Here is a 22623-nt window from a genome sequence, read left to right as displayed (position 1 = left end):
TGTAATGCAGAGTTCTACTCTACTCTCTCTACTCTTAAAGTGTTGTAATGCAGAGTTCTACTCTACTCTCTCTACTCTTAAAGTGTTGTAATGCAGAGTTCTACTCTACTCTCTCTACTCTTAAAGTGTTGTAATCCAGAGTTCTACCCTACTCTCTCTACTACTAAGTGTTGTAATCCAGCAGATGCACGTGTCATCTTCAGAGAATGATACTGATCATTAATGTTTCACACCAGGCTGGGATTGTGAGGTTTTAGCTTTATCTCACAACAGGCTGTTCTTACATTAAGCTCTGTTTGGCCAAGATGGAATATTCATTTTTTTTATGTTGAACCAATTGAAATAATCAAAAGTATTTTGCATGAAGTACAGAATACAGACTAAATAGAATAAATTGAGTTGACGATGATTGCTTTTCATTTTATGTATTCTTCCCAGCACAAGACACAAGCAGTTTTCTATTTAGGCTAATAGAAGTTGAAATCCTGTTCAAAACAACCAAACCATAAACCGTAACTCAACTATTTTTTGATCCAATCTCCAAACATTTCCATACATGTACCTCCTTACGGTAGTCAGCTGTGAATCCTACTGCTGTTATTTGATTTATTGAAATACTTGAACCAAGTCATCATCATAAGTTAGAGTATGAACCTTACTGCTCACGTCCTGTGATGTTTGAAACAAATATTTATGTTCAAGTTTGTTATCAGCGAGCTGTCAAAGTTGAATTTAGTGTGGAGTGAGTGCCACGCCCGGTGGAGGAGGTTCATTCTGTTTGAGCTGCACTACTTCTATTTATAATAGATAGCAGCTAGAGAGAGAGAGAGGGAGACAGAGAGAGAGAGAGAGAGAGAGAGAGAGAGAGAGAGAGAGAGAGGGAGACAGAGAGAGAGAGAGAGAGAGAGAGGGAGAGAGAGAGAGAGAGAGAGAGAGAGAGAGAGAGAGAGAGAGAGAGAGAGAGACAGACAGAGAGAGAGAGAGAGAGAGAGAGAGGGAGAGAGAGAGAGAGAGAGAGAGAGAGAGAGACACACTTGGGAGTCACATGACCTGCAGCTCATTCCAGAGATAGTGATGGACAGAGCGCTCACTCTCTGCTCCCTCCTGGTTTGCTGACGATGTGTTGCAACACCATCAGAGGACTCTAAAAAGATTTTTGCAATATTTTCCATAATATAATCCACATCTGTCTATTTTTACTGAAGACCACATCTGAGTACACGTGAGTGACGATGCCAGAGGAGAAAGGTAATGCTGACTTTATTAACCTTCATTAATAAGTGTCTCGTGGAGTTAGTAGCCAATGATTTCCTCTTTTTAACTGTGACTCAACTGTTATTAAGAAGATAACAGGGACAGTTTTACCATCACGTAGATAATCAGTGTGTCTGCAGGTCGTGTTTTACTCCTGTTATGTAACCCCAGTCAGAGTCAGAGCCGTTCTCCGTGAACGAGGTGAAGGACAACAAGAAGGCGGTGGTGGCCGTCTGAATGCTGCAGGTGGATCTGCTGCCTGCCGTAACATCCCTGGCAACAACACTGTTGTGTTGGGCCCCTGCCTGCCTCTCACACTGGGAGCCGGGCCATTTGGGCTCCTGACCAAGGCCCAGTTGCTAAGAAGAGATTTCCTATCGGTGATTGATAGTGTGCTTTTTGTAGTAGTGACCTTTATGGGCTTTAACATGTTTCTGCAGATCATTCTGGTATGGAAACGTTTCCTTAAGGTGACTTCTGTTGGCTTAAATAATATACCACACAACATTATGATTGTGCACATTGTTAAAACACATCAGCGGAATTGTGTTTGTTTTGTAGGGAAGGTTTCCATTTGTTCTGAAGCTGAGTCACAGAAGCTTGTGATGGCTAGCTCAGGGCTATCTCTGCTGTTAGCTCATTCAGGTGAAGCTAATTCCACTGACATAAGGCAGGCAGCGCACTGATCTACCTGTTTGCAGATACTTCCTGGAATAGGTAGAACATAAGTATATTAAATAGGTCATAGGTAGATTTCTTCTTCAAATAGCTGCTAATTGCTATCATTTGCCTTCAAAATGTCCCTCCGGTGCTGTCATGGCGATGACTCACGTCACCTTATCCATCCATCCTTTCATTGTAGACGAGATGATCACACTTGTCTCATCTTCAGATGCTTTTCCACCTTGTGGGTCATGAGTGTTACTGGAACCAATCCCAACTGGCTATGGGCGAGAGGTGGGGTACACCCCAGATGTGTTGCTAGCGCATCGCGGGGCCACACAAAATATAAACAACCACTCACATTTGTACACACATTCAATTGAAGGTGGGAACACAATATACACAACAAATATGAAGTTGTGACACGTGACTCGGATCATGTGACGTGGTGACCAAAGTCTGTTATTTCATCATTGATGAAAGTTGAAAAAAGACATTTGATGTAAAAGCTTAACGAGTAAAGCGATTCACATATTGTTCTTGGTGTGAACGCGAAGGTATCTCCACTGGATCACCGTGATCAGATTTATACGGAACAATGAGTAGCAGTTCCAGCTTAAACACTGGAAGACACAGCGGTCAAGAAGAAGTGACTAAAGGAACGTAGTAGAGACGTTTTCAATGATTAGAAAAGAAAATAATAGTAAGAGTACTAAAGTTAAGTAGTACTTCTATCCAGAAACCTGACAAAGATACTTGATTAAAAGACTTCAGTACTGTTACAGGGTAGTACCCAGTTACTAGTACAAGACTTTATTACTGATACAGGGTATTTACTAGTAAAAAGTACTGCGTCTCCTCTGCTGATTTGGTAAAGCATGGAGGTGTGTGTACTGGTGTCACAATGTGACGAAGCCTGTTACGACTGTGATGAGACACGCCCACACACAGATACACGCATACCATATGAACATTCACTGCTTGTTATGAACATGCGTACCTACGGACATTCCGTCTTTGCACTAGTGCACACAGTCTTGCACAACAAACCCATTCCACTTTAGGTTGTGTCTGCTCTGCTGTGAATCTTGGGTGTGTGATGTCATCGCTGGCCGCCTGTCAGCAGTCACAGCGACGCCCATCTCTATTCTAGACCCGCCAGTAAACACGACTGTGTGTCTACAAGCCCCCCAGACATCTGATAGATAGATGACTTCTGATAGATGACATCTAATAGATAGATGACTTCTGATAGATAGATGACTTCTGATAGATAGATGACTTCTGATAGATAGATGACTTCTGATAGATAGATGACTTCTGATAGATGACTTCTGATAGATAGATGACATCTGATAGATAGATGACTTCTGATAGATAGATGACTTCTGATAGATAGATGACTTCTGATAGATAGATGACTTCTGATAGATAGATGACTTCTGATAGATGACTTCTGATAGATAGATGACATCTGATAGATAGATGACTTCTGATAGATAGATGACTTCTGATAGATAGATGACTTCTGATAGATAGATGACTTCTGATAGATAGATGACTTCTGATAGATAGATGACTTCTGATAGATGACTTCTGATAGATAGATGACATCTGATAGATAGATGACTTCTGATAGATGACATCTGATAGATAGATGGCATCTGATAGAACATCTGATAACGTGTAGAACTGTAATAACACACTATTTATTTCAGGGAAGTTTAATTCCCTCCTTTTTAAGTCAGACGTACCTTAAAGACTTTGGTCCTGATGCTCTGGATCCTGTTAGCACTTTGAGACTAAATCCATAGTGTCTTTCTGTCTTTTAGCACTTTATCTTACTCTAGCACTTTAGCAGTTAGACCTACCCTGTGTGAGGCACCCACAGCCCACTGGTTCCTTCAGAAGGATAAATCTGTTGGAATGAACCACAAATTTAGATTTTTTTTTTATTTAAAAAGCACTATTTTTGCACACATTTGTGGATTGAACATTGTGTGCTTATGGTGATGAAAGCACTTGTCAACTCGTGTCGTAGTGGGACTCACTGATGTATTTTTAGGAAACAATGGTGCTCCATGATACAAAGGAATAAGATCCATCGGCTATTAATACACACAATACAGCCCAGAAAGCCCCGTTCAGGAAATACAAGAAGAAAATACTGGATCCAAGTTTTTATGGATGATCGGTTAAAGCTGGAGCAGAAACTTTCCATCAAATACACAAAAGTGTACAAATCTATTAGTTGTGAGGTGAGGATCAAGTATTTGTTTTTTTTATTTGTATTATTTAAGATTTACAATGAGTTTTCAGCCATAACATTTAACAATGATATAAGCATGGGACTGGTGGAGGTGTGACCTCCCGTAGGGCTTCCCAATGGCTGGTTTACCTGCTACCTGCCTTCAGGTGCTGTGGTGCTCTGTGAAGTGTCTGTTGACTATCATCACCAGGACCTTGTTTTTGTCTGCTCTGTCAGTGAATCCATCCTTGCTGCTCTAACTGCAGCCAACGGTACTCAATGGCGTCCAGAATGAATTGGGTTGCTCCGTGTCTCCTGAGGATTTGTGTCTGAATCCAGGTGCTGTGATGTCACTCGCTCCTCTCAGATGACAAACCTGTTTGTATGCTACTGTTTCACACACAGCGCTGCTCAAACAGCTGACATAGCATGTTTTACAGAAGGCCTCTACCCACGAGTCAGTGTTTCTGTCTGGGTCGAACGGATAAGCCGGTTTATTTACTACAAGTCTTTCATTCCTTCCTGAACTGGGCTCCTGATCAGCTTTCCTGCTATGAAGCTTCCGTTACTCTTGTCTTTTTGTGTTGTCCCGGTATGGAAACACCATTCACAGGAGCGCTGCTGTTTCTACACAACTTTTACCTGCTGGCGAATGAAGATTTCCACTTTTCTGATGCTAATGTGTCTCCATCTCATTGCCCTCAGCTTCTGTTACTATTTCTATCACTGCTGTTACCTCCATCATGAAGGAGTAATGTTTTGGTTGATGATGATGCAGCCCTGCTTTAAGGCCTGTTACCCCCCCCCCCTGCCTTATTCTACTTTTGGGAAAACTTCTGTTATGTAAAGTGGGCCTTCGAGTAAAGTAATCAAGATGCAGGATCGAGTAGTCGAGGATGATGGATGATTAACACAGAATGTGTTCATTCAATCATTTGTTCAGATTGTTAGATGCAGGTTCAGGATGTCTTCTTCTAGTGGAGTTTTTTAAATCTATAATCTATACATAAATACGTAGATACTGCTGAAACACACATTCAAAACTGTTTTGGGGCACAAGCCGACATTGAGTCACCTACAAGAATGGGTAGTTGGGAGACTTACCCTTATTTTCCACACAAGCTTAATGCCTGACTCCCGATCTGCCCCCAAAGGGGTTGGATTGGGTTCTTTGCAGTCCAGTCAATGTCTTCAAGTGGGAATTTGATCATTATTGAACAAACGTAATGCCAAAAGGGCAGTTTGTCTTGCTTTGAGCGTTTCAGTCAGTCAGAGTGAAGGACTGCCTCTTGCTGTGGTGATTCAGTCTGGTTCAGAGTGCTTTAGTCATGCAGATGTCCATCTTTAAAGTCATACACTGTAGGGTCCTAGTCGAGTTATGACTCTTGGAGAGATGTTACTCCAGTTCCCTACCTGAACTCGACCAGAATGCATGAAGGGTTTGGTTTTTATGCTGATTGGACTTCATAGTGTTTTGATTTAAGGCAACAACATGAAAATATTCCAGCTGACTCAGCTGGAAGAACTGATCACTGAGTCATTGATCAAAGAAAAAGCAGGACTATGTTTTCACACAATGGCCATATTCATTTCTAAGCACACAAGTTCTACTTGATTTGGGGCTCTTGTTCAATGATGTTACATTTACTGCTTTTAGAAATAGTGTAACTCACAGACATGTTGTTTGGATGTCCAGTTATTTGGGTACTCGAAGCATACTTGGAGGTATATAAGGCCAGAGCCTTTGAGGGTGCACTGGTGTCTCTTTGCAGGCGAGGTCAGAGGTCGTTCTGTACTGCCTGACCTGAGGGACAAAGGTGAAATGCTTTTCGGGTCAGGTTGTAACCGTGACTGCACAGGTGATGTTTGAGAGGAGTAGGAGAAAGCATAACTCATAACGTTTAGTATTTCTATTTACAGCATCCATGTAATGCAATGAGAATCTTAGCCAACACTCAAACTTGATTCTTCTCCTGTTCTGTGCCACAGTGGTATCTTTATTTCTAAAATTTTCCAATTCCACACTTTTCATTTACATACTACCTGTTTCAGTTGACACTTTTACTTTTTGCTTGTGTGTTTACTCATGAGAAAGCTCCCAAGGTCAACAGCTCAGCCACCACAAAATTCTCCTGCTGCAATAATGTGACTATTTTGATCGCTTGATGCCACTGCAGAGGGTTCCCACCAGGAATGTTGCACCATGGGACTGTAGGAGTCGAGGGAAGGGGATACTCTATTTTTAGTCTTCTTGAATGGCATCTGAGATTAAAACTGCATGTGTGTTCTGCTGTGTAGTGTGTCCTGTATACCTACTTATAGCCTTGTAATGTTGGAACATTAACTGTACTGTTGTCTGTGGTTGTTAGTGTGGTGAAAATGTTGAATTTCATGGAGTTGTCTTATAGCTATGTGGTAGTGAAAGAGGACATGAAGGTAGTTGGTGTGAGAGAAGAGGATACAGAAGACAGGGTTAGATGGAGGACACTGATTCACTGTGGAGACCCCTGAAGGGAACAGCCCAAAGGAGAAGAAGAAGTCTTATAGCTATATGGTGTAGTCACATTCCTATGTGTGTAAAGTTGTATAGTACACGTGCTGGTGATGAGCTGGAACCTCCATCGGTGGTCAGTGTGTGTTGACTGTGGCTTCCAGTGATGTGACTTTACGCAGCAGAGTTATGTGGCATTGCGTTGCTCAGATAGCTGCCTGCTGGCCGCGACCTTTGGGTCGGCAGCATCAGTAGTCACCGGCAGACAACAGACACCAGCAGGGCTGATTGACGATAGGAACAACTGGGCCTGCAGAAGACAGGGGTCGGGGGGTTGGTCGGTGTATGAACATGTGACACGTTGTGGTATACGATATAATCACAGAGTCCTATTCACACAGAGGTTATGACACGACTGTTTTATGCTGTTGAATGTAAAGTTTTACCACTAAAGCAGCGTTCAGTCTCATAAAGTAAGCATCAGGGTTTACAGAATTATAGCTCAGCAAACTCAAAGTTTACATTTGTGTCTGTAGGGCCTTTTTGTCCAGTTTGAAGGCATTTTGGGTTCATATTCTCCTTTGCTGAGGTAGCTGCTGTTTTTGGTTTGCAAACGCCCTGCCATCAGTTTGTTCTATCAAACACTGCTGTTACTACCTCTGCTGCTGGCTCAGAGGTGGAATGTTGTTCTGGTGACTTTTGATAAGGAGCAGTACATACACCATATCCTGGCTTGAACAGGCTCCATTAGAGACTCTGTCCTCAGTCACAGTACAGAAACCCATTGTTGTCTACAGCCAACTGAATTAACTCCAGTCTGATTTCTCTTTTCAACCACTTATAGACCCGTAGGATTTCCCTCACTCCATCTTTCACCAAAGCTTTATTCATTCTTAACAAAAGAATGAACTTTCCCTCTACAAATTTCTCACAGGGACTGACATTAGTTTTGTAAATGATGTGCACTGTGTCCTACATTTGATGTCCTTCTCACTGACTACTGTTGAGACTTTAATGAAGACCATTTTACTTACAATGCATTACTAAATGTTTAAAGTGCATCATTGGGGATAGTCTTGTGCTCTTCACATAAAAGAAGTGACAATTCAGTGGGATTACTTTGAGTACTGATGCTTTTGAAAACGCTGCCCTGCTAAGACCACCTATTATTCATTAGACGAGCAGCAAACTGCTCCCTGATACCCCGCTGGCAGATCATTGGGTCGTTGGCACAGACCACCACAACTGTCTTGGTTGCTGGCAGCCGTAATGTCTGGAGCAGCTCATTGGATTCTATATGTGGTTCAAAGGTTTCTCTCCTGTCTCCTCCACTCCCCGCCCTCCTCCTCTATTGGCTGGTTGACGAGGAAGTGAAGACACTGGATCTCCTCCAACAGGTGTGAGGGTGTAGTAATTCACACTGGGTCAGACCAGGAGGGGGACCCCCCCAGCCTCCCCATGACTACCATTCCCTGCTGCCGACCGTCCACCCAGCCCTTTTGGACTCCTGTCTTTTCCAGATGGTTGCAATCAACTCAACTTCAGACCTTTTTATGAGGACTCAAGACTTTCCCCCCCTAAATTCTTGTCTTTATTGGTTTGGATGCCCACATGCACATTCAGAATGCATAGCTTCAAAAAAAGCCACACTGTCCAGCAGCAGGATCCAGCCAACACCCCTGATTCTTGTCTTGATTTAGTTTGGTAGTCAGAGTGTTTTCAAGTCATAGTTCAGATTGTAATCTGGGATAGAAGGGAAACAGCTCTGTGGATTTTCATCCAAAGTAAATTTCATGCAGAATCTCTTCACTATATTCATTCAGTTTCAGGCCTCAAGAATGTTCAGAATTACAAAGGTAGATTTTTTTACTCTTTTTCCATTTGAATAAAATTGTCATTTGGGAAATAAAGTTTTGGTTATTCAGTGATTTCAAATTGTTGTTCTGAATGGATCCAGAGAGAATTGTGGGAGTTGTTTGCCTTGAAAGACACAAACACACAAATTCCAAAGCCACAAGAATGCCTTGATGAGTGAGAGGTCCTCGTAAAAGTCTAGAATGTGCTTTTACACGGTACAGGTATCTGTTTGAAGTCTAACGTGCCGCATAGAGGCAGGTGCTTCTTAGAGTCAGAGAGGAATTACAAATAAAAAATGCCTTTCAGAAGGGGGTGTCCAATCTCCATATGTCAATCATAGGTTTCAGCTTTTGCTCCAGATCACCAACCAGACACAAAGGAAGATGAGCTAACAAAGAGTCTGGCGTCATCTCACTAAAATGTACAGAAACACCTCACAAAGACCAGATTCAGCCCAACACGCATGTAGAGCTTCAGCCCAACACGCATGTAGAGCTTCAGCCAGAGAGGAGATACTATCCATCCCAGCAGGAACATCTGTGAACTGCAGATATGCAAGCTGTTGATGACCTGACATCAGATCACGTTACACACCACTGACACGCTGCTCCCATGTTGTTTGTGTTGGATTTTGAGAAACATTCTAATCCTACGAACACTGACAAACTTTACACAATCAGTTGTTTCTGCATCTGTTGGATTAGCTACTGGGAGTTAAACGTACATATTTTAATTCTTACTTTTTAAATGTGTTTTTTATGAAACACATTTCTAGTGGTAATGCGCTAAATGGTTGTAAAGTTCACCACATGTGACGGCTAAAACTGCTCCTGGTTAAACCCAGACAGAAACGGTTGGAATCGACTTCTTTGACCCAAAAGGAAGTGATTTACTTTTATGAAACCAGTGAGAACAACTCCAAGCTCACATTTTAAATCAAGTGTGCCCTTAACTTTACAGGGAGAAAGTGTCAGGGTGGATAAATGTGCTTTTCATTTTCCACATTATGGTGTATGGAAAGACTTGAAGCTTTAACTAGATCTGAGTCTAGCACTGTGCCAGTGAAACACCCAATAACCACCGACTGAACAGACCAACAATACGTGTCTACAGGAAGTGTCTCTGGTGGCCCCACATCTGTGATCCCTGCAGTCCCAACTGTCTTTAAACCAGTTCACTGGACTAACTGGTTTAAAGACTCCTCCCTCTGAGCCCAGTTCAGTAACGATGGATGTCCTGATGACACATCCATCCATCCATCCATCCATCCATCCATCCATCCATCCATCCATCCATCCATCCATCCACCCTAACCCTTTTTTGCTGTTTCTCACTCCTTTAATCTGTTGTAGGCGACCCTTGTAGTTGAACTTCCTGTCTGGTTGGTTCCTGACACATTGACCTCTTAGGTGTTCTCCTCAGTGTTTGTGTGAGTGTGTCTCTATACGTCTTTCTGACGGATGAAACCGTTTTTGTCTCCTGCAGTGTTTCAGCAGCAAGCGGTCCACAGCCCTCTGGAGAAGCAGAAGCAGCATCCTGGAGGGGGGGGGGCGATCCCCTGTCAGAACTGTGGGAAGCCCTGCAAAGGGGAGGCGCTGCGGGTCCAGAACAAACACTTCCACATCAAGTGCTTCGTCTGTAAAGGTAACAACCAGCTGTAACCTCTGACCCCAAAGCCACCCCACCGCTTGCAGCTCCCAGCATGCAATAGGTCAAAGGGAAAGGACAGTGTTCTCTGACGAGGAAATTTAGGAACATTTCTCTAAAGCTTTGTAAAGTTAAACTTTACTTTAGGATGTTTACATACTTTGGTCCAGGCTGGACTTGAACTGGCCACCCAGGACAAGTGGAGCTGCTGCCCTGATCCCAGGTCATGTCTAACCTGATGATGGTTGTTGATAATCTGATGATGGTCGTTGATAATCTGATGATGGTTGTTGATAATCTGATGATGGTTGTTGATAGTGGGAGGTGTCAGCTCATCTCCGGAGCACTGCCAAGGCACCCTTGAGCAAGGTGCCGTCCCCTTTACAAATTGCTCATTTAAGGCGCACCAAGAAGGAGCTGCCTGCCACTCTACCTCCCCTGCATGCCTACAGGCCCCCCTGTGTGTGTGTGTGTGATACGGGGGCCTGTACTCACTAATATATATGTATGCATGCGTTTGAATCAGTAGCTAGAGTGTGCTTTCTTAATTTCCCTTCGGGGATCAAACCAGTATATAAAATTAAAAATTAAAATAAAAAAAAATAACCTGATGATGGTTGTTGATAATCTGATGATGATTGTTGATAATCTGATGATGGTCGTTGATAATCTGATGATGGTTGTTGATAACCTGATGATGGTTGTTGATAATCTGATGATAGTCGTTGATAATCTGATGATGGTTATTGATAATCTGATGATGGTTGTTGATAATCTGATGATGGTTGTTGATAATCTGATGATGGTTGTTGATAATCTGATGATAGTCGTTGATAATCTGATGATGGTTGTTGATAACCTGATGATGGTTGTTGATAACCTGATGATGGTTGTTGATTATCTGATGATAGTCGTTGGTAATCTGATGATAGTCGTTGATAATCTGATGATGGTTGTTGATAATCTGATGATGGTTGTTGATAATCTGATGATGGTTGTTGATAATCTGATGATGGTTGTTGATAACAGCAGGAGTCCTGCGTCAGAAAGTTGTGTGGTGTTAATAAAATCTACTAGACAGCGATTAGAACAAAGCATCTTCTCTGTGATGACATCATCATACCATGTGCTCCTCCCTAGAGCCAATGACAGCGAGCGTTGGTCTGAGGCTTGTGACAGCATCGGCTGGGTTCTGTTGGATGTTCAGGGTTAGTGATGCTGCGTCCAGAGGGATTGGATTCCAGTGAAATGCTTTCTGTGCTGCTTGTCAGCGTGATGCTGCTTTATGTTGGGAGTGTTATATTTCACCATTAGCACAAACACACCATTAGCATACACACACTATTAGCATACACACACTATTAGCATACACACACTATTAGCATACACACACTATTAGCACACACGATGCTACCAGAGCTACTCGTCTGTTTCATAGTGATGAACTACTGATAAAAGGATTCTTTTGAGATAACTAACTTCAGTCTGATCAGTTATGTAGACAGGTGTGTGTGTGTGTGTGTGTGTGTGTGTGTGTGTGTGTGTGTGTGTGTGTGTGTGTGTGTGTGTGTGTGTGTGTGTGTGTGTGTGTGTGTGTGTGTGTGTGTGTGTGTGTGTGTGTGTGTGTGTGTGTGTGTGTCGGTCTGTGTGTGTGTGTGTGTGTGTGTGTGTGTGTGTGTCGGTCTGTGTGTGTGTGTGTGTGTGTGTGTGTGTGTGTGTGTGTGTGTGTGTGTGTGTGTGTGTGTGTGTGTGTGTGTGTGTGTGTGTGTTTGTGTTGGTATGGGGCGTACGTGTGTTTATTTCTGGGTGGGTGTTCAAGTAAGTGTTACATACTTGAAATGTGAGTGCTTTCTCAGAATGTGTGTGTGTGTGTGTGTGTGTGTGTGTGTGTGTGTGTGTGTGTGTGTGTGTGTGTGTGTGTGTGTGTGTGTGTGTGTGTGTGTGTGTGTGTGTGTGTGTGTGTTAGCGTACACATGTATGTAAGAGCCCCTCCCGGTGTCAGGCTGCTGTTGTTGTCAACACACATTCATGTTGCTAGGCAACCAGCGGGGTCACCAGTGTGTGGAGACACAGGCCTCTAAACACCCCGGCCAGCAGACGCCCCGTCTCCTCCAGCGATAACGTGAACACAGGATGTCTTCATGAAGACCGACACTTAAAGATATGGTCTCTATAATTCAGATCTGGTTTTCTGGTTTGAGCTGGAGCCAATCACAGCTGACTACAGGTGGAGGACAGGTGCACCCTGGACAAGTCGCCAGTTCATCGCACGGTGAACATCGCTTATTGTTTAATATTTTCCAAAATTACACACAAGCTATCCAAGCAGCTTACAGCCCCTGGGATCCACAGCTGAACTGAAGTCAGTAAATGATGTCATGTTTAATCTGCATGTTAATCCAGCGTGTGTTCCGTGTAGAAATCAGTCAGACATCAGTCCAATGAGACTATTGACAAGAAGACAAGATTTATTACTTATACTTCAGTCATTTACAATAAAAACATGTCACAGGTGCAAACAGGAAGGTTGTGGGTTCTAGTCCCGTGTGTGTGGGGTTGGTATGTTCTGTGTGTGTGTGTGTGTGTGTGTGTGTGTGTGTGTGTGTGTGTGTGTGTGTGTGTGTGTGTGTGTGTGTGTGTGTGTGTGTGTGTGTGTGTGTGTGTGTTCTCTCTGGGTTCTCAGGCTTCCTCCTGCCTCCAACAACACGCAGCTTTGGTGAATTGATAAGTTCCTATTCTATGTTGTAAGTGGTTGCTTGTCCTTCATGTGGCGATGTGTCCGGGGTGTACCCCGCCTCTCACTCGTCTGGATGTCATTAGTGACACAGAGCTGCTGGATCCACTGCAGGAACTTGTCTCCTTGTTTCCTGAAGAGACTCCAGAACATCCTCCTCACTTATACACACATTGGAACTGAGTCAGTTGTTCTGTTAACAAGAGGAGGAACGACGTCCTGAAACACACTCTGATGAAGTCCAGCTCCCCTCTGGGGGAGAACCAGCCCCCGGTCCCTGGATTAGAGCCAGAACCATCAGACCTGGTTTATCCAGCAGAATGGATCTGAAGTGAGGAGCTGTGACCTCTAGGAGGTGTAATTAACCCCAGGAGAAGAGACGAATGTGTTCATGTTCTCGTTATCAGGAGGACGTCAGCAGTGCTGCTAAAGTAGACGTTCACGAAGTGAAAGAGCTAAAGCGTGTCTGCTGTCTCTGGGGGGGTCCTTCAGCTGTAGTGTTTCCTGATGTAATAGATTACATCTTTGTTCATTCATCAGATTAACGTGTCTGACCAGAGACTATAAAACAATTATGTTTTCATAAATAAGCATAAAGGTTTTTTAATTATTATACTGAACACATAGTCTCCCTGCTTCTGTCCTGAGGGACACTGATGTCCGGGGCGTGTCCGGGGCGTGTTCTGGGTGTGTTCTGGGCGTGTTCTGGGTGTGTTCTGGTGCGTGTTCTGGGCGTGTTCTGGGTGTGTTCTGGGCGTGTTTTGGGCGTGTTTTGGGCGTGTTCTGTGTGTGTTCTGTGTGTGTTCTGGGCGTGTTCTGGGTGTGTTCTGGTGCATGTTCTGGGCGTGTTCTGGGCGTGTTCTGGGTGTGTTCTGGGCGTGTTTTGGGCGTGTTCTGGGCGTGTTCTGGGCTTGTTCTGGGGTGTGTCCTGGGGTATGTTCTGGTGTATGTTCTGGGGTGTGTTCTGGGCGTGTGTTCTGGGGCGTGTCCTGGGGTATGTTCTGGGTATGTTCTGGGTGTGTTTTAGGGTGTGTTCTGGGTGTGTTCTGGGTGTGTTCTGGGTGTGTTCTGGGTGTGTTCTGGGTGTGTTCTGGGGTGTGTTCTGGGGCGCGTTCTGGGGCGTGTTCGGGTGTGTTCTGGGGTGTTTTCTGGGGCGTGTCCTGGGTGTGCTCTGGGGTGTGTTCTGGGGTGTGTTCTGCTGGTTGCCCACCTGATCTGCAGACGGCTCTCTGATTGGGGTTTAATTGCTATTTTCATGGCAGCTGCTGTCGACCACGAAGCCGAACGGTCTTTAGTTTGGTACCAACTGTCTCTGTTGTGTCTACGTCCCAGACGCCTCTAAGCTAACAGGAGACTCCATCAGGAGCAGAACGCTGCTGACAAAGTGACCTTACAGTCGGTCTGTGGGTTGGACACCACTGATCTATGATACTCTATCTGGTTTGTGACTAACAGTTTTACTCCTAACAGCTGTGGACTGTAATGGTTCATCAGTGGGGCAGAGTTGACCTCTGTGTTAATAAACTGGCTCTTGTACTCTCATAAATTTGATCCATTGTCGTCTTCAAATGTTCTCTTCATTAACAACAGTTCCACTGCAACGTTTCACATCTGAAATAGACTCATGGTCCATGAAGTCCCACAATGTTGAATGGGGATCCATCCAACACACTGTGGAACATGAAGGAGACGAGTAGATGGATCAGTGGAGCTCTAGAGCTGAGAGAGAAGATAGCAGCTCTAGATCCATACACACACACACACTCACACACACACACACACACACACACACACACACACACACACACACACACACACACACACACACACACACACACACACACACACACACACACACACACACTGTTTGGTGATGAAGGTGTGTGTGGTGAACATCACACACACACACACACACACACACACACACACACACACACACACACACACACACACACCAGGCCTCTGTTGTGTTTTCATTGTTTTCTGCTTCCCAGTCGGGGTGTGTCCTCCTGGAGACCTTCAGCTGGTCTCATGACGTCCTGATGGGGCTTCAGCCAGAGGCTGAGCTCCTCTGATGGGTGTTGGTTTGGACTCGTCTACTTCTTGGAAACAGGATGATCAGAAAAGAGCCCATGGGGAGTGTGTGTGTGTGTGTGTGTGTGTGTGTGTGTGTGTGTGTGTGTGTGTGTGTGTGTGTGTGTGTGTGTGTGTGTGTGTGTGTGTGTGTGTGTGTGTGTGTGTGTGTGTGTGTGTGTGTGTGTGTGTGTGTGTGTGTGTGTGTGTGTGTGTGTTCGTCACTGGCTGGATGTCCTGAGTTAACACACTCTGGGATTCATGAACACACATTAAAAACAATCTGAAGTCTCTTCTGTGTGGTGTCAAACACACACGTGTGGTGTCAAACACACACGTGTGGTGTCAAACACACACGTGTGGTTTACATAAAGGAACAGGAATCGTCCAGTGTTTTACGATGCTGTGAGTTTGAGATCTCCTGACTGATATCTGATCTGATATCTTTACAGTATTTATTAGCTTTTTCTGTGATTTATTGACTGAATTGTTGTCATGACAACACAGCCTTCCTGATAACATCTATTAATGGAATAATGACTGATGACATACTGACTGATAACATGACTGATAACATGACTGATGACATACTGACTGATAACATGATGACTGATAACATGACTGATGACATACTGACTGATGACATACTGACTGATGACATACTGATGACATACTGACTGATGACATACTGACTGATGATATACTGACTGATAACATACTGACTGATGACATACTAACTGATAACATACTGACTGATGACATACTGACTGATAACATGACTGATAACATACAGACTGATGACATACTGACTGATGATATACTGACTGATAACATACTGACTGATGACATACTGACTGATGACATACTGACTGATTACATAATGACTGATAACATGACCGATGACATACTGACTGATGATATACTGACTGATAACATACTGACTGATAACATACTGACTGATGACATACTGACTGATGATATAGTGACTGATAACATACTGACTGATGACATACTGACTGATGACATACTGACTGATGACATAATGACTGATGACATACTGACCGATGACATAATGACTGGGCTGGTTGGACCTGGATTCCCGTTCCCAGTTCTGATTCCACGATGTTAAAAACAAAACAGGAAGAAAAAATATTGTTGTCACAAACTTTACACGCGTGTCTAACAAGTTAGTCAACAGGTGAGTTCATTCAAGCGTGAAGTAGAACTATTCAGCAGAATGTCACCTCAGACTCGTGAGACGTTTCCTGTTTGCAGCAGTAAAGACTCCACATGTTGGTGAGGTGAACTGTACTCAGGTGTTCTCATGGCTCCTCTAGTCTTGCTCCAGTTTTTGGTTCAGGTTTGGAATGGGGATTTTCCTCTGAACACACATCGTCCCTGTAAGCTAACATTTAAAGGGAAGTCTTTCTTTAGCATCACTTGACTTACATCATTGAGGCCAAGAAGGTTGTTGATGATTATCAGCACAATAAGATAGAATCACTGTATGGATTCCCACAAAGCTTGTTTTCAAAAAGAACAAATTAAAAGTTGGTGAATGGATAAATGTGGAATGGACCGAACCCGACCCACCGTGTTCCACCACACACACACACACACACACACACACACACACACACACACACACACACACACACACACACACACACACACACACACACACTGGTGAATCTCCATCTAACAATCTCTGACATCACCGACCTCTTCCTGTTCCCCTCCTGCTTCTGACCTCCTTCATTGGGAGTTTTTTAAACACAATCTGTGTTTTACCTTCGTTCACCTACAAAACATTTTATTTTGTACCTATTTTCTGTATCCATGTGATTTTGTCATCACGGGCTCATTTGAAAATCTTCTTCCCTTCAAATCCACCATTAAGGTGGTGAAGGAGAAATTACAAACATTTTGGCAGAAGCATAAAAAGAAGATCAATCAAATTAAAATATAGAAACAAGTGAAGCCCTTCTTTGCTGCACACGCGACAGGAAACAGTCTTTAGGTTTATTAAACATTTTGATCAATCAAACAAACTTGTCTTGGGAGCGAGGGATTCGTACAAAACATGTCTGTGTGTGAAAGCAGAGCAACGATACTCAGGATAACTGATAGGACCACAATGCATCAGGTGCATTACATCCCAGCAGCTCACATCCACTGGTGTGGTGTTCTCACTGGTCTGACTGGGTGGATCGCAGCAACGTGACCTCTGGCTGCAGTCAGAGGAGCCGATCCAGCAGGACACCGAGTTCCTCCAGCAGCTCCAGGTCACGTCAGCGTCACGTCACGTCACGTCACGTCAGCAGCTCCAGGTCACGTCAGCGTCACGTCACGTCACGTCAGCAGCTCCAGGTCACGTCAGCGTCACGTCACGTCAGCGGAGTCTGAGAACGTCTGCAGGGAGTCAAGGAGTCAGCTTGGTGTGAACGGCTCTGTTTTTACAGCCATGGACGTTTCCTCTGGTGGACGTTGTCCTAACTGGTGGACGTTGTCCTAACTGGTGGACGTTGTCCTAACTGGTGGACGTTGTCCTAACTGGTGGACGTTGTCCTAACTGGTGGACGTTGTCCTAACTGGTTTGTTCTGTGGGTGAACCTTCAGACCAACTGGCAGCAGAGGAGCTGCTGATGTTCTTGTTTGTGCTCGTCGTCATGGAGACATGAAGTAAAGTTGGGTGATGCTTTATTTTTGTCCTAAAAGTCCAGCTTGTTGTTGCAGGAGTCAGGAGGTGTAACCCCCCCGGCGCTGGTGTTGATCAGCTCACACCTGGAGGGGGTAAGAGCCCCCGTTGATCTGACTCATCTGGCTGCTGTATTCCAGCTGATCTCCTGACAGAAACCAGCAGTTAGTTCACCATGACCTCACTGGTCCATGTGCTGGGAGGAAACACACACACCCCGCGTTGTCATGGAGACGGAGGAGTTCCAAAACAATGAATGTACGGCCTGAGGATGAGGTGGTCAGTGTGTAGACGGTGTGTAGACGGTGTGTAGACGGTGTGTAGACGGTGTGTAGACGGTGTGTAGACAGTGTGTAGACGGTGTGTAGACGGTGTGTAGACTGTGTGTAGACGGTGTGTAGACGGTGTGTAGACGGTGTGTAGACGGTGTGTAGACGGTGTGTAGACGGTGTGTAGATGGTGTGTAGACGGTGTGTAGATGGTGTGTAGACAGTGTGTAGATGGTGTGTAGACGGTGTGTAGACTGTGTGTAGACTGTGTGTAGACGGTGTGTAGACGGTGTGTAGATGGTGCGTAGATGGTGTGTAGACTGTGTGTAGACTGTGTGTAGACTGTGTGTAGACGGTGTGTAGACGGTGTGTAGACGGTGTGTAGACGGTGTGTAGACGGTGTGTAGACAGTGTGTAGACGGTGTGTAGACGGTGTGTAGACTGTGTGTAGACGGTGTGTAGACGGTGTGTAGACGGTGTGTAGACTGTGTGTAGACGGTGTGTAGACGGTGTGTAGACGGTGTGTAGACTGTGTGTAGACGGTGCGTAGACGGTGTGTAGACGGTGTGTAGACGGTGTGTAGACTGTGTGTAGACTGTGTGTAGACGGTGTGTAGACGGTGTGTAGACGGTGTGTAGACTGTGTGTAGACGGTGTGTAGACGGTGTGTAGACGGTGTGTAGACTGTGTGTAGACGGTGTGTAGACGGTGTGTAGATGGTGTGTAGACGGTGTGTAGACTGTGTGTAGACGGTGTGTAGACGGTGTGTAGACGGTGTGTAGACGGTGTGTAGACTGTGCGTAGACGGTGTGTAGACGGTGTGTAGACTGTGTGTAGACGGTGTGTAGACTGTGTGTAGACGGTGTGTAGACGGTGTGTAGACTGTGTGTAGACGGTACCGTTAGCTCCACCGGGGGTCTGGGTCATCTGGTGTGAAGCCGTTCAGACGCCGGCGCTCGTGTCTTCACCTCTGCACGACTGTCAGACCAGTGTGAACAACGTGAACACACACTCACTTCACTCGTGAATGTCAGTAACTGTCAGATGGTGCTGTCAGTATGGTGACTGATGCACAGACACACCTCCTGACTTACACGCGTGTCTCTTTAACTGCTAAATGCTCCACTTTATTTATCACCGACATTGCCGCCACGTTTCTGACCAAAAACACGTTTTATGAGTGTTTTTTTTACCAGTGACCACAGAGAACCCCCCACTCTGCTCAGTTAAATTAGATTCACCCACTTCCACATCCAGCTCGGCTTCATTTCTTCAGCCTTTAGCGTGTTAGCGTGTCCAGTGTGGATGAGGGATGAGAGGTTTCGGATGTCTCCATCAGACGTTCACACAGGACGTGTTTCGATCTGCATTGGGAAGGGAATGCAAAGGGAAGGAATAACATTATAGGGTGTGTTTTCACCTCTGAAGTCTGTGATGCTTCCCAGCAGCCCTATGAATGATGAATGGACTCAAGTTGAGCTTAAACTCAAACTCCTTAAGCGGTTCAGTTATGATGCATTAGAACACGGGTGTGTTCCAGCGGAGAGCATCAGTAGAAATGTACGCTGGAAGGGAAGAGAGGCTGATGGGAAATCTCTCAGTGAGGTGTCACGTACCGCTTTGAAACCTGTTTGTCTCATGTCCCAACCACCTATATCTTCATCCATCCATCATCCATCCTTCAGCATCCAACCCTGATCACTTCAGAGAACGTTTCATTCTGGACGGGTTGTACAGAGATCTGTGTGAGTCAGTCAGTGGCGCTCACTGAATGTCTGCTTGTGTTGTTGTGGTGGTCATATGAACACATGAACACATGAACACACATTAGCTGTAAATAAACACTGGACAGAGGTTTTCATTGGAGGGACAATGAGACTGGAGAACCCTGAGGTTTGTGTGATTCTTGTTGTGTTCTGTTTGTCTTTAGAAACCTCAATCTGCTTTTAGTAGCAGCAGAAAGACGATGGATTGAAACTCCTCAACTGAACCCTGAATGGAAAATTAAACTATCTGAATGTAAAAATATGAGATTATCTTGTTTTTCTAATCTTACTCTCTACTAACTCTTTACTTTGATTGGAACCAAATTATTTTAGAAGTGTTTTACTTGGACTGCATCGTTCTCCTGTGGTCTGAGTGCCTGATTTAAGAAACACCAACTAATAACGCCTCAGACCGTTACAGCGCCACCTACAGACAGAGATGAGGAGCTCAACAAGGTGACCCTGATGTGCACCTCACGTGGCAAAAGACGAGGGTGGGGACATTCCCACGGACATTCCTGACGGTAGCAGTCCTGGGGGGGGTCGGGGGGGTTAGGGGAGTGGGTTCACATCCTGAACTCGTGTCTGGTTTAACCTCAGTGACTTCAGTGCAGTAATGAGAGCGGCTCGTAGCAGGCTTCATGGTGCACACGGTGGTGTTATAGTTACTATGTTATAACTACACAGTTTGTTATAACCACACTGTATGTTATAACTATACTGTATGTTATAACTATACTGTATGTTATAACTATACAGTATGTTATAACTACACAGTATGTTATAACTATACAGTATGTTATAACTACACAGTATGTTATAACTATACAGTATGTTATAACTACACAGTATGTTATAAGTATACAGTATAACTACACAGTATGTTATAACTCTATATACACACGTTTGAATATAAACGTTATCTTAACCCTTTAAAGCCAAGTGTATCATATTTGATAGATTTAGCATTTTGGGATTTTTCGACTTCTACGTCTTAAGTTTGACATTTTTTCCTAAAAACCCTGAGCTCTACAATCACACACGTGTGTCTACGTTTTTCATGTGAAGAAAAATCTGGATTCAAGAAAATTTTTACAAATTAAATCTAATATGTACAATTTTATGTAATTTTACTCCAGAAGTGATGTTCTGAGTGAAGGTCTTTGGTTCAGACTGAGTCTGTCTGCAGCTCCTCTGGTGTGTGTGTGTGTGTGTGTGTGTGTGTGTGTGTGTGTGTGTGTGTGTGTGTGTGTGTGTGTGTGTGTGTGTGTGTGTGTGTGTGTGTGTGTGTGTGTGAGTGTGTGTGTGTGTGTGTGTGATGTCATCAACCAGCGTCACGTCATTCCCTCACACATTCCTGCAGGAGACGTGAGTGTGAAGAGAAGCACGTGTGTGTGTGTGTGTGTGTGTGTGTGTGTGTGTGTGTGTGTGTGTGTGTGTGTGTGTGTGCGTGTGTGTGTTCAGGCCTTCACACCAATGAGTGAAACCTTTTCTAGGAAGAAGGAATGCTGGGAAAACAAAGGAGGGGTTTTGTTTCTAGAGCCAGGTTTCCTCTGAGGGTGGGGCGCCCTGTGATGTCATGTGGCTGCTATCGTGTGTATGTGTGTGTGTGTGTGTGTGTGTGTGTGTGTGTGTGTGTGTGTGTGCGTGTCCGTGCGTGCGTGCGTGCGTGTGTGTGTGTGTCTTCTCTGTGTTCATCTGTTCTCTTAAACATAAAGGATAGGAACTAAATTGCATGCACACACACACACACACACACACACACACACGCACACACACACACACACACACACACACACACACACACAGACACACTTTAACAGTGTGACTGACTTTTACCGCAGGTAGAAGAAACATTCAGACAAGTCAAACTGGCCCGGCTTAACTTCCAGGGAATGTTTGTGTGTGGGGGGGGTGTCGGGTGTGTGTGTGTGTGTGTGTGTGTGTGTGTGTGTGCGTGTGTGTGTGTGTGTGTGTGTGTGTGTGTGTGTGTGCGTGTGTGTGTGTGTGTGTGGTGGGGGGGTGTCGGGTGTGTGTGTGTGGGGGGGGGTGTAGGGGGGGTGTTGGGTTTGTTTACCACTATAGTATTTTTTAATGTGTAAATCCGTCCTTTCAGCTAAATGTTATTGATAACACAATCAATCACTATGTCTGGATTTCAGTTTGACATGTTTTGTGATAAAGGATCAAACTCATCGGGTCACAAAACAAATCAAATTTTTCTGTGAAGAATTAATGTCAAAATGTATTGATCCTATTGATCCGGTCGAGCCCTCAATGACCCCTGACCTGTCAGCAGGAGGCGTTCTGTTTTATAGAAACTAGTGAGGAACACAAATACGTACAGGAACAGAAGGAAGGAAAGACAAGTGAAGGTCAGGGGGGGTTTGGGGTCAGACTGTAGCACTGGCCCATGAGCGGGAATCGAACCCATGACTTCTGTTAGAGGACGGCTCATTGACTCATTTCTGCCCCCTTTCTTTCCGCCCCCCCTCTACAGTGTGTGGCTGTGAACTGGCCCAGGGGGGCTTCTTCGTGCGACAGGGGGAGTACATCTGCACCGGGGACTACCAGAGGCTCTACGGGACTCGCTGCTTCAGCTGCCAGGACTTCATCGAGGGGGAGGTGGTGTCCGCCCTGGGGAAGACCTACCACCCCCGCTGCTTCGTCTGCTCCTCCTGCAGGTACGGACTCACAGGGAACGGGCCGTACGGGGTCACAGGTGAACAGGTGTGTCTGTGGGGCCCTCGGTGAACGATGGGGAACGTTTAACACAAAGGTGTTCATGGATGACAAGTTGTTAAAGAAAGAAAAATGTGAAATTGAAACCTTGACATTCATGATAAGTGAGAAAGTTCACCTGAAGATAGAGAACTAAGACCTGAGCCCCCAAAGTCACACAATGACCAATAATCACCTTCCAG

General features: G+C 44.7%; 1 protein-coding gene across 7 annotated transcripts in view; it reads left to right on the top strand.

Annotated features, from left to right (window-relative positions):
• ablim2 (actin binding LIM protein family, member 2) overlaps positions 1-22623 on the top strand; it is a 70769-nt gene that overhangs the window by 15795 nt on the left and 32351 nt on the right. For 2 of the 7 annotated variants that reach the window (XM_068308027.1, XM_068308028.1), the window contains exons 1-3: positions 1060-1248; positions 9999-10157; positions 22200-22383. In XM_068308027.1, coding sequence (XP_068164128.1) covers positions 1233-1248; positions 9999-10157; positions 22200-22383 — 359 coding nt within the window. In that variant the 5' untranslated portion in view covers positions 1060-1232. Of the gene's footprint in view, positions 1-1058; positions 1249-9998; positions 10158-22199; positions 22384-22623 lie in introns of those variants that run through there. The other 5 variants (XM_068308033.1, XM_068308029.1, XM_068308032.1 and 2 more) reach the window with 5 other exon arrangements.

The sequence above is a fragment of the Antennarius striatus genome, chromosome 23 (assembly GCF_040054535.1).
Source record: "Antennarius striatus isolate MH-2024 chromosome 23, ASM4005453v1, whole genome shotgun sequence".
NCBI classification, from domain to species: domain Eukaryota; kingdom Metazoa; phylum Chordata; class Actinopteri; order Lophiiformes; family Antennariidae; genus Antennarius; species Antennarius striatus.
Note: the sequence above shows the minus strand (reverse complement) of the source record. Positions and strands in the feature narration are given on the sequence as shown.